Source organism: Mustela lutreola, chromosome 15 (genome assembly GCF_030435805.1).
Source record: "Mustela lutreola isolate mMusLut2 chromosome 15, mMusLut2.pri, whole genome shotgun sequence".
NCBI classification, from domain to species: domain Eukaryota; kingdom Metazoa; phylum Chordata; class Mammalia; order Carnivora; family Mustelidae; genus Mustela; species Mustela lutreola.
The window spans coordinates 50,439,329-50,451,035 of NC_081304.1; the positions used below are offsets into that span (position 1 = coordinate 50,439,329).

The 11,707-nt window shown below is 41.4% G+C and overlaps 2 protein-coding genes across 2 annotated transcripts; one reads left to right on the forward strand and one right to left on the reverse strand.

Moving 5' to 3' along the window:
• Positions 1-1,426: 1,426 nt before the first annotated feature.
• LOC131815649 (olfactory receptor 1L4) lies at positions 1,427-2,371 on the forward strand. Its single transcript, XM_059147423.1, has one exon. It carries the CDS (start codon positions 1,427-1,429, stop codon positions 2,369-2,371), a length of 945 nt encoding a protein of 314 aa, XP_059003406.1.
• A 4,723-nt stretch (positions 2,372-7,094) lies between these two features.
• LOC131815650 (olfactory receptor-like protein DTMT) lies at positions 7,095-10,524 on the reverse strand. Its single transcript, XM_059147424.1, has 2 exons — positions 10,478-10,524; positions 7,095-8,061 (listed from the first exon to the last, which is right to left on the reverse strand). The coding sequence occupies exons 1-2, from the start codon at positions 10,522-10,524 to the stop codon at positions 7,095-7,097; spliced, it is 1,014 nt and encodes a 337-aa protein (XP_059003407.1).
• Between the last annotated feature and the right edge of the window lie 1,183 nt (positions 10,525-11,707).

Here is an 11,707-nt window from a genome sequence, read left to right on the forward strand (position 1 = left end):
AAAGTTTAATAATTCCTGTTAGCACACAATATGTGGTGAATAAATGAATGGCAAATGCCGTAAGGTGTTTTATGAAGAAACTTCAACTGGTATTCAGATGTCTGGGTCCCCATTCTGCCTCAGCTACTTATTTGACTAAGCAAATGATGATAGATGATAGGTACATAGATAGTAGATAAGTAGATGGGTAACATTTTTATGCGCTGGGTGGTGTGCTAAGTATTTTACATTTCTTTTCTTTTCTTTGTTATTATATTCCCTTGGTCAGCATAGTACATAGTACATCATAACTTTTTGTTGTAGTGTTCAACAATTCAATAGTTTCATAGAGCACCCTGTGCCTTAATGCCTATCACCCAGTTACCCCGTGCCCCCATCCCTCTCTCTTCTGTAACCATGTTTGTTTCCTAGAGTCCAGAGTGTCTCACGGTTTGTCTCCCTCTCTGATTTCTTCCCATTCAGAGTCCTCTCCATTCCTCTGTGCCTCCATTCTATTCTTTATGTTCCACATATGACTGAAACCATATGAAAATTGTCTTTCTGCTTGATTTATTTTACTTAGCACAATCCCTTCCAGTTCCATCCACGTTGATGCAAAAGGTGGGTATTCATCCTTTCTAATGGCTGAGTAATATTCCAGTGTGTATATGGACCACATCCTCTTCGTCGGTTGAAGGACATTTCCACTCCTTCCACAGTTTGGCTATTGTGGACATGATTGCTATGAACGTTGGGGTGCAGATGCCCCTTCTTTTTACTACATCTGTATCTTTGGGATAAATACCTAATAATGCAATGGCTGGGTGGTAGGGTAGCTCTATTTTTAATGTCTTCAGGAACATCCATCCCGTTTTCCAGAGTGGCTGCTCCTGCTTGCATTCCCACAGTGTACAACCTCAATCTCGCCAACACTTGTTTCCTATCTTGTTAATTTTTGCCATTCTAACTGGTGTAAGTTGGTCTCTCCTTGTGATTTTGATTTGTTCCTCCCTGATGGCTAGTGACGTTGAACATTTTTTCATGTGTCTGTTGGCCATTTGTGTATCTTCTTTGGAGAAGTGCCTTCAATTTCTTACCCACTTTGTCTTTACAACACACTTTAGCTAGTAGCTAGTAGTATTTTCCTCAAGGAAAGAAAAAGAAACATTCAGAGTGGTCACACCACCTGAGTAGTAGAGACAGGTCTCAAAATCAGATCTGATTTACTCCCAGCTTGAAAGCACCCAAGGTCTTAGGATACCCTTCTGAGATTCCGTGTCTTCATAAAATGGGGGGGCTGGGGGAAAGTTGTGGTTGCCAAGCCTTTTTAGCAAGCGGAGGTTTGAAAATAGGACATGAACCCGGACATGAAGCCTAGCTAGCAGTGCCAGAACTTAGGCCTGCTCCTCCTCTGTGCTCTCTGCAGCCCCGCCTGTCCCACTGCTCCATGGCCCTGGCCAACTTCACCTCAGCCCCCGCATTCCTCCTCCTGGGCTTGGTGGATGGAACCGACACCCACCCCCTGCTCTTCCTGCTCTTCCTTGGTGTCTTCCTGCTCAATGCGCTGGGCAACCTGACCATGGTGGTGGTGGTGAGATCGGATGGGGCCCTCCGCTCCCCTATGTACTATTTCTTGGGTCACCTAAGCCTTGTGGATGTCTGCTTTACTACTGTCACGGTCCCCAGACTGTTGGCCGGCCTGCTCCACCCTGGCCAGGCCGTGTCCTTCGAGGGATGCTTTGCCCAGATGTACTTCTTCGTGGCTCTGGGCATCACCGAGAGCTACCTGCTGGCAGCCATGTCATATGACCGCGCGGTGGCCGTCTGCCGCCCCTTGCACTACGGGGTGGTCATGACGCCCTGGCGCTGCGCAGCGCTGGTGGCCGCGTCCTGGACCGTGGCCCACCTGCACTCACTGCTTCACACGCTGCTCATCTCTGCTCTCTCCTACCCGTGCCCTGCCCCTGTGCGCCACTTCTTCTGTGACATGACCGTGATGCTGAGCTTGGCGACCTCAGACACGGCGGCCGCAGAAACTGCCATCTTCTCCGAGGGCCTGGCCGTGGTGCTCACCCCGCTGCTCCTCGTGTCGCTCTCCTATGCTCGCATCCTCGTTGCGGTGCTGGGAGTGCGGTCAGCGGGCGGCCGGCGCCGCGCCTTCTCCACCTGTGGGGCCCACCTGGTGGTGGTGTCTCTCTTCTTTGGCTCTGTCCTTTCTGTCTATTTCCGGCCATCGTCTGCCTACTCAGCCCGCTACGACCGCCTGGCCAGCGTAGTCTACGCAGTGCTTACACCAACCTTGAACCCTTTTATCTACAGCCTTCGCAACAAGGAGGTCAAGGGCGCCCTAAAAAGGGGACTCAGGTGGAGGGCTGTGTCCCAAGAGTTCTGAGGGCAGTTCCTGATTAACAGGCATTTCAAGAATAAGAACAATTACAAAAGAACCTCTCCCCCCTTTTCTAGCTTTGCCAAGCATTAGCAGTTTTGATCCTGCAGCACCTTATTTATTTGTATATCAATTTTATATTGTATATAAGTTAAAAATGAAATGAAATGAAATGAAAAATTAGACCTGAAGCAAAGGTGGCAATATGTTTATTTTACAGGGATGGGTACATAGCAATAAGCTAAATTCGTTTCCTCATTGTCTGAATGTTTAAAAAATAGAGATTATTTTTAAATTTTGGGAAAGTGAAGGGAACAATCAGGATACTTGGGAATGAGTCTTGTAGCTTCTGGAGAGGAAGAGGGAAGAGTGTGGCCGGCAGCAACCTAGTGGATGGAGAGGAAACCCAAGAAGCAGTGTAATAAGGTTTTTTAAAAGAGTTCCTTCTTGTTGTTGTTGTTTGTTTGTTTGTTTTTAGGGGGACAGGGTGCTGCAGTGTAGACCACACCATCTTCAGACTCTTTTTCTGGAAACTTAAGGGAAGATGTAATTTTTATAAAAATTTTTAAAAATTCTATTCCCTAGATAATATATCCATCATTTTCATGGCAAGAACTCAAAAATAGAAATAAAGATAAAATTCTTCTTATCATTCAATCCGATCTCCACCTTTATCCCAGTTACCAATTCAATACCTCCTCTACCTTTCTCTCCCTGCTTTGGACACATTAATAGTAGTCTCTCTCTCTACATATTCTGCAATTTCCCTTTACATGAAATAATAGTCCAGGAGATCTTTTCTTATCCTACAAATAGAACTTCTTCATTTTTATCTTCAGTTTAACCAGCCCCTTATTGATAGTTATGCCTTCCCACTGTTTCACTATTACAATAGTGTAATGATATCCTTGCACTAAAAATAATAAAAGAGAACCTTTAGTGAGGCCTAACGTAAGTACTCTATGCATATATTTCCTTTAAACCTCACAAGATTCCAGGAGGAATATATTATTATTCTCATTGCACAAGACAGGAAACAGGCTTAGAGAAACCAATTCTGTTAGACTCAGCAATGTCTTCTTTCTGGTTCTGAGCTCGGACTTGAGCTGCTGCTATATGGTCTCCTCCCTCATTACCCTGATAGACCCTGGAGATACACTAACTTTCAATTCCATCTGCACTCCCTCAGTGTGTGTAAGAACTTTTCAGATCTTCATGGCCCAACATGGTTGAGAAGATCTGCGTTTGTGTGCATGTATTTATTTTTTTATATTTTCAGTGTTCCAAAATTCATTGCTTATGCACCACACCCTGTGCTCCACGCAATACATGCCTTCCATAATACCCACCACCAGGCTCACCCAAATCCCTACCTCCCTCCCCTCCAAAACCCTCAGTTTGTTTCTCAGAGTCCAGGGTCTCTCGTGGTTCATCTCAGTTGTGTGCATGCTGAGGTAGAGACGGAATTTTAGACTCTCTTCTGTGGACTAGCGCTGCCATGATACGGCAGCCCCATGCATTGGTGGGCCCTTCTGCAAAGGGCCTTCTCCAAAAATACCTCCAAACAAGTTGGGAAAGTTTACTATGCCCTTCGCTATCCAAAACTTTTGAGGGATAAAGAGTAGAGCCTGACACTAACATCTGAACTCTCCTTAGAATAACTATTATTTTATGTAGTTTTCGAAATGGTATTCAAATGCAATTAGAAAAGAGAAATAACAGAACTAAGTATTTGAAAAAATATTCATACTTACCAATACTGATATTAGCTTTGATTGTGTATCTTCAGTGCTTAAATATTTAATTGAAAACCCTTATTCGAAAATAAAAGAGAATTTAATAAGGTGGACTAAGGTAAAATTGATATACAAAACAATCAGTAACTCCTATGTAAAAAAATTACTTGTCTAAAAACACAATAGTGACCCCCCCATTTTTTTTATATTTTTACATTTTTTTAAAAATGTAAAATACCTAGGAATAAATACCTAGGAATTAATGTAGAAAGCAATATACCAAATTAAGAAGTCTACATAATTTAACTGAGTAATGAAAACTTGGAGTAAATGGAAAGATATTTGTTATTTATAGTTTTTGAGACAACTATATAAATAGCCAATTCTAATTCATAAATGAATGTAATAATTTAAGGTAACTCCAGTTAATTTCCCAATGGGTTTTTTTTAATTGGAATTTAACAAAACAGATCTAAAGCATATCTGAAGGGAAAAATGTCAGGAAAGTTTTGGAAGAGAAGAATATAGAGAAGGACTTGTCACATAAGGTACCTAACATGTATTGTTATAGATAGGATGGTGTCAATATAATGAGTCCAGAGATGAATACAATAATAATAATACAATAAGGAGGTGTACATGAGCCTTAGGACATTATAAAATCTGTTTTTCATATCTGTGAAGGTGAAGACAATAGGAAGGGGGAAGAGAAAAGGAGCAGTTGCCCTTAAAATTTTGGGTGGATCAAAGTAGAGATATAGAAACTAAAACTGTGCAAGAACTAGAAAAAATAATGAGATAATAATAATGATGATAATGATAATAATAACATCAATTTGTGTATAGAAAAGCCTTTTCTAAGCATGTCAAAGAAAAAATATATATCAAGAAATAAAAATCAACTTAGTCTACTTTGAAGTTTATGATCTTAGTGAGGGAAAAATGCATTACTACCAAAGTTAGAAGTTGAACAGATTGAGGGAAATGTGGTTTACAAGATAGATAAAGTGGCATCACAAGAAAAAAGGAAATTGACTTGAGGCAAAGGACGTGCTCAAATTACACGCTCAAGGAACAGCAGTTAATATAAAGAGATGTTTGACCTTATTGATATGTTTAGAAATTCAATTTAAGAATAGTAAAATCTCGGGGTGCGTGGGTGGCTCAGTAGGTTAAGCAGCTGGCTCTTGATTTTGTCTCGGGTCATGATCCCAGGGTCCTGAGATGGAGCCCTGTCTTGGCCTCCTCGCTCAGTGGGGTGTCTGCTGGAAACTCTTTCCCTCTGCCCCTCCCCTTGCTCGAGTTTGTTTTTTTTTTTTTCTCTCTCTCTCTCAAATAAATAAATCAATCTTTTAAAAAAAATAGTAAAATCTCATTTTTTGATATTAGGTTGATAAATAGTTGGAGAACAAAAAATCCAGTGTTGAGAACATGTAAAGAAACAACTATGCTCATTCACTTTTGGTAGGAATATGTTAGCAGAATTCCTTGGAGGCAATTTGGAAACTTCTACCCAATTATAACATATTTTTGATCTAGTAAGCCCATTTCTAAGAATGTGTCCTTAGAATCAAAGCACAAGTCCACAAGAAAACACATGGACCAGGCAATAAAATTGAAGTATTGTTCAAAATAATAAAGAACTCACAACCCAGATTATTTAAATAAATTATGATTAATACATCCATTCAACAAAACACTATACAGATTCTAAAAGGATTATATGTCTTTATATGAAATAATAAACTCAAAATATATTTTATGTAACAACACGAAAAAATGGAACGCATAATTTAATCTCATTTATTACATGCAAAGTTAGTCTTTGCATAGAAAATATCTATGCATATTGAATATTCCCCAACCTTTAACTGCCTTCACGGGGAGAGCAGAACTTTGGGGAACCCTCACATTCTCACTTTATTATTTCTTTCTTTATTGGTTGGATAATTTTCAATGAGAATGTTTTCTTTTTGTAATCAATAAAAATTTTTGAAGAAGAAATAAGGTCAAAGTTGGAATTATTAGGAAAATGTTTTTTTAAGGTGAGATTTTTAAAGGCACACATTAATTTCAAGACACATATGAAAATGCATTCAAATAAAATCAATTACTATTCTACATTTAGCAACTACAAGGCACTGAACTCATCATTAAAGAGATTAGAGAGCACCTGTCTTCAAGACACTGAAATTCATAAAAAAGAAATAAATGAAGAAAGCATCACAAAATTAGCATAATATTCAGAGGAAAAATCCACCTGAGAGTAATAAATAGATTCTAATCCCTCTGTCACTGTTTGTGCTGCCTTAGGCTATATGTGAGTTTCCATTATAGTTCCTATAAATTAACAATTCATAACAGAATCACATGGTTCATTGCTTATCATATGATTTTAATTCAAAAAATAAATTCTCATCCAAAATACAAATATTATCAAAAGAAGTAATCTGTTATTAACTGACAAGTGATAGAACAAATCAAAGGAAAAAGAAATTTTAGAATGTGTTCATTAAAAAGGTAAATCAAGACCTGAAATGAAAATTAAGTACAGAATAGGTCAACAAGGGAAGAAATGATGATCCTTGGGATAGTAAAAAATTACAACAGGATGTACATAATAAATTAGAAGATATTCTTCATGGAATAAACATATTTGTCAGAAGCAAAGCACTGAAGTGGTTGAGAAATTTGGATTTACTTCTTAGAGAATTAGGAACTACTGAACATTTTCTTTTTGTGCAATAAACACTAAGGTTAGAGTGGTATTTATTCAAATTTGAATCATAATTTCTAAGTGTCCACTACATGTCGGTCTTGTTGTACATCACCCCCAGAAACTGTGGTAAACCCAAGAGGTACAATAGACCCACCACTAGTGACATGTGGGAAAAACCCAAGAGGTGCTGTTAGGGCTGAATTAGCATGGATACCACTAGACTTTACAGACACTACTCATTGTCGATATTACATCTACTGTTTGAAAACATACTTTAATCTTTAGAGTCTCTGTCCCAAAAACGCTGTATTGTCCACTTTGAAAAGGCTCTTCCCAAGGCTCCCTTTATGTCCTGATTTCTCAGGCTGTAGATGAAGGGGTTCAGCATGGGGGTGACAACAGTGTACATCACAGCCATGACAGTCTCCTTAACAGTAGAATTATTAGCTGATGGGCACAAATACAGGCCAATGATTGTCCCATAGAAGAGAGACACCACAGAGAGGTGGGAGCCACAGGTGGAGAAGGTCTTGCGGATGCCCCTGGCGGAAGGTACCTTGAGGATGGAGGACACAATCCGTGCATAGGATGAAGAGATCAAGAGAAATGGAACAATAATGATGAGCCCTCCCAAAATAAAGATTACCATTTCATTTATCTGAATATCAGAGCAGGCCAACTTTAGCAGAGCTGACATGTCACAGAAAAAGTGAGGGATCACATTATCAGCACAGAAAGACAGCCGAGCCATGAGCAGGGTGTGCAATAATGAGATAAAAGTAGTCAGCACCCAGGACAGCACCACCAGGGAGAGACAGAGCCTGGGGCTCATGATGGTGGTGTAGTGCAGGGGGAAGCAGATGGCCACATAGCGGTCATAGGCCATGGCCACCAGGAGGAAGCTCTCCAGGTCTGCAAAAAGCAGGAAGAAGTACATCTGAGTCAGGCAGCCAGCATAGGGGATGGATGGGACTTGGCTCTGCATGTTCTGCAGCAATTTGGGCATTGTGACAGACGAGAAGCAGAGGTCAGAGAAGGATAAATTGCTGAGAAGCAAATACATGGGCGTGTGGAGGTGGGAGTCCAGGCGAATGAGGATGATGATGAGAAGGTTCCCCAGGACGGTGGTAACATACATGACCAGGAACAGGGCATAGAACAGGTCTCGCTGATTTGGATCAATGGGCAGGCCCAGGAGAATGAATTCTGAGACAACAGTTTGGTTTCCCATTTTCACATTGCTTTTGTTTTACCTTTTTAAAATTAAGAATAATTTGTATGAAAGTGTGAATATGTGTGTGTATGTATGCGTGCGTGTGTGTGTGTGTGTGTGTGTGTGTGTATTCTCCCAAGCTGCCTCTCGACCAGCTTTATCTGGAGCAAGGAGTGTGCAGAACCAAGTGGGGCTCTACCACCTTATAACCATCAGCACCTGCATCCTTCTCACCAAACTGCACCCAGCACTCCTACTCCAAAGAAAAGCCCATCTATTTGTTTGCCCACCCAGTTTACACACCCCCTCAACCACCCACCTCAGTGGTGTGGCAAAGGAGGTGATGAGTCAAAACTGATCTGAGCCCATGTTCTGCACCTGTCACAGCCTGGGAACCATTGGGAACCATGGGGGGTTCCTCCAACTGCAGAATGGCACGAAGGTCTCAGTTGCTGCAGATTAGAAGGCACTAGATGTTCTCTCATCGTCAGTTGCACTAGAACCCAGGCCCCAGCACTTCAGGTCCAGTTCCAAACACTTGAACTACCAGAAAAATGGCTCCTCCACTTTAATTTCTTTGTTACCTGGATTAATACTCTCCTAACCCACATGAAAATCTTGTCTGTTTTCTCTTTCAAAACTTAAAAAAAAAAAAAAAAAAAAAAAAAAAAAAAGACTTGATTGACCCAAGGGACACCAGTCAGAGAAGCAAGAGTTAGAAGGGAGAAGGAATGAGATGGACATCAGGGTAAGCAGCTGAATTTGGGAGGACCCCAGTGTGCATTTAAGTTCTGGGCCCTGGAGCCAGTCAATCTGGGATCCCTTTACTACACCCATACCTGTACCATGACCTGGCCAAGAAACTTTTTTAAAAATTTAATTTATTTAAAAAACAATTTTTTTTTTCTCACCATATCACATACCCTCCCCAATGTCCCTCACCCAGCTATCCCCCCATCCACCCACTTCCCTCCAGCAACCCTCAGTTTATTTCCCGAGATTAAGAGCCTCTTATGGTTTGTCTCCCTCTCTGGTTTTGTTTCATTTTTCCCTCCCTTCCCCTATGATCCTCTGTCTTTTTTCTCAAATTCCTCGTATCAGTGAGATCATATGATAAATTGTCTTTTTCTGATTAACTTATTTCGCTCAGCATAATACCCTCTAGTTCCATCCACATTGTTGCAAATGGCAAGATGTCAGTTTGGGTGTTTTGTTGTTGTTGTTGTTCTGGCCAAGAAACTTAATCTCCCCGTTAGTCAGAGTTCCCCAATAGGCTCAAAAGGAACACAACTGTACCTAATTTATTCTGGCAAAGAAAGTTAAGGCCAAGTGTGGCACTGGTAAGATTTACTACTGCCATCATTAAGTTCTGTGATGAGGATGCTGTATTTTCCCAAGTGCCTCTACCCTCATCTCTATCCCCCACACTATCCATGAGCAGAACATCTCTGTGCAAGTAAAGTAAGTGGAAAGGGATATTATGGGGTGGAAGAAACTACTGGCCCAGAAAGGACAAACATTTGGAACCCAAAGAGTGAGGATTTCCTCTGAAGTTATGACTTAAATCTATCCCTAGCTAAAGATACTAATACTAGGATAACTCAATGGAGGGTGAGGAAAACTGGCTTCATGGAAGGGGGCTCCCACAATGGTCTTTTACACTCTGTTTACCTCACCCCCAAGCAAAACATTTAGGAGCCCACAGGAATCAGAGTCCATCATTTACCTTGGCAAATTGTTGAACTCCTCCAACCTTACGCTCCATCATTAATGAATCTTACCTACCTTGCAGAATTGCAGGTTTGGAATGATTGGCACTTGCAAAGTATAAAGTACTCCACAAACATACAATTTATTTTTTCCCACTAATAGCTCTGATGATTCCCAGTTATGCTCAGAGATAGGAATCGCTGTTGAGAGAGGAAAACAATGAGGCTGATGACTTCTAAATCATCCTGCAAGAATTGCACTGTATAATTATGGAATCTTAATTTAATCTGTTAAAGGGGATTTTTTTGGAGTAACTACCTCCTCTGAACCCCCTCTCAGCTTACCCAGCTTGCCTTAGTGTGGCAGAGCCTGCCTCCTGTTTGCTACTTCCCCTTCAGCTAGAGGCCCTGCCATTGTCTTCCAACTCCTGTCTTCTCTAATGCTCTGACCCCCGGGATCCCTGGGTCCCAAAGAAACTCATTATTAACAAGCCCAGTCCTCCCATCCACCCTTACTCCTGCACGCTTCTGAGTAAGTCATACCCTGAGACAAAATTCTGGGTTTACTCTAAGACTGATCTCAAGAACGCTTTCCCCAGCCATTACAGCCCACATTAGTATCTCCCTTCTTTACCTTCTGCCAATATCTGTCCACTACAGTAGTTATCAGAGTCAAATACTGTAGCACTTGGTCACCACTGTTATGTGTTGTCCAATGATTTCTTCCACATATACCAACTTTTTCTTCTCAGGTGGGCTTTAAGCCCCATGATAGCAAGCATTGCGTCAATTGATTCACCAAGGAAATCCGTAATCCATTAGTTCATTAATGCATTTCTTCTAGAAATATTTACTGGGTACCTACCATGTGCAAGGCACTGAGCTCACAACTGTGGGAAAAACCAAGATAGACATGGTTCCTGCCCTCAAAGACCAGCTAGATAGTTGGCAGACGTAGTAACTAAACAAGCTACTGCCAAGCATCAAAAATATTATCATAGGGAAAATACTAGATGTGTTAGGGGTGCATATTAAGGACGCCCCTGAGTGGCTCAGTGGGTTAAAGCCTCTGTTTTCAGCTCAGGTCACGATCTCAGGATCCTGGGATTGAGCCCTGCATCGGGCTCTCTGCTTCATGGGGAGCCTGTCTCCCCCTTTCTCTTTGCCTACTTGTGATCTTTCTCTGTTAAATAAATAAATAAAATCTTAAAAAAAAAAAAAAAAAAAAAGAGTGCATATTAAGGACACCTAACCTTATCCATTAGGTCAGAAAAGACTTTTTTTTTTTTTTTTTTTTAATGAAGTTTAAGCAGAACCTGAGGAGTTCTCCAGGAAAGAAAATGAAAGTATCTAGAGAGGAAATAGCGTATAGAAAAACTCAGAGGTGAGAGAGCCTGGAGCTTTTTAAAGGCAAAGGAAGTTCAGTGTGGCTGAGGTATAGCGCATGTGCTAGAAAGCAGGCAGAAGACAGGGGTCTTCGGAAGGAGGGAAGGTGAGTGATAACAGTTTGGGGATTCCTCAAAATGTTAAACTGCCATATGATCCAGCAGTTCCCCTCCTTGGTATTGTAAGGGCCTATTTAGCCAGAGTGGCCCCACCTCAGTTGAACAGCCATTTTGTTGTTTATGCAGTAAAACTTAAATTGACCCTGCCCCGTCCTCCCCCCAGGGGAAGTTACTTAAAAGCAAGTCCGGGAAACCAGTCCCAGGTAACAAAGCCCAAACACAAGGGTGGGTCAGGTCAGGTGGAGATAACAGCCTGTTTGCAGGGATGAGTCGGGTCTGCTGGAGACAGCCAATCAGTAAAGGGCACATACTGTCTCCCTAGCTACCAAGGAGTGTGGGCCCTGCTTTTGGGCACCAGTTCTCACCAAGGTGATAGGCTAGTTCAAACGTCCACTACGGGGTGAATTATAGTTCAATTGGCTACCTGTGTGTGACCTAGCATGACTGTGCAGCTTTCTCT

Bases quoted from the DNA above. Each gene is read 5' to 3' on its own strand.
- LOC131815650 (XM_059147424.1), bottom strand. From the start codon at position 10,524: ATGCTTGCTATCATGGGGCTTAAAGCCCACCTGAGAAGAAAAAGTTG. The intron at 8,062-10,477 runs GTATATGTGGAA...GTAAAACAAAAG, and splicing joins CACCTGAGAAGAAAAAGTTG to CAATGTGAAAATGGGAAACC.
- LOC131815649 (XM_059147423.1), top strand. From the start codon at position 1,427: ATGGCCCTGGCCAACTTCACCTCAGCCCCCGCATTCCTCCTCCTGGGC.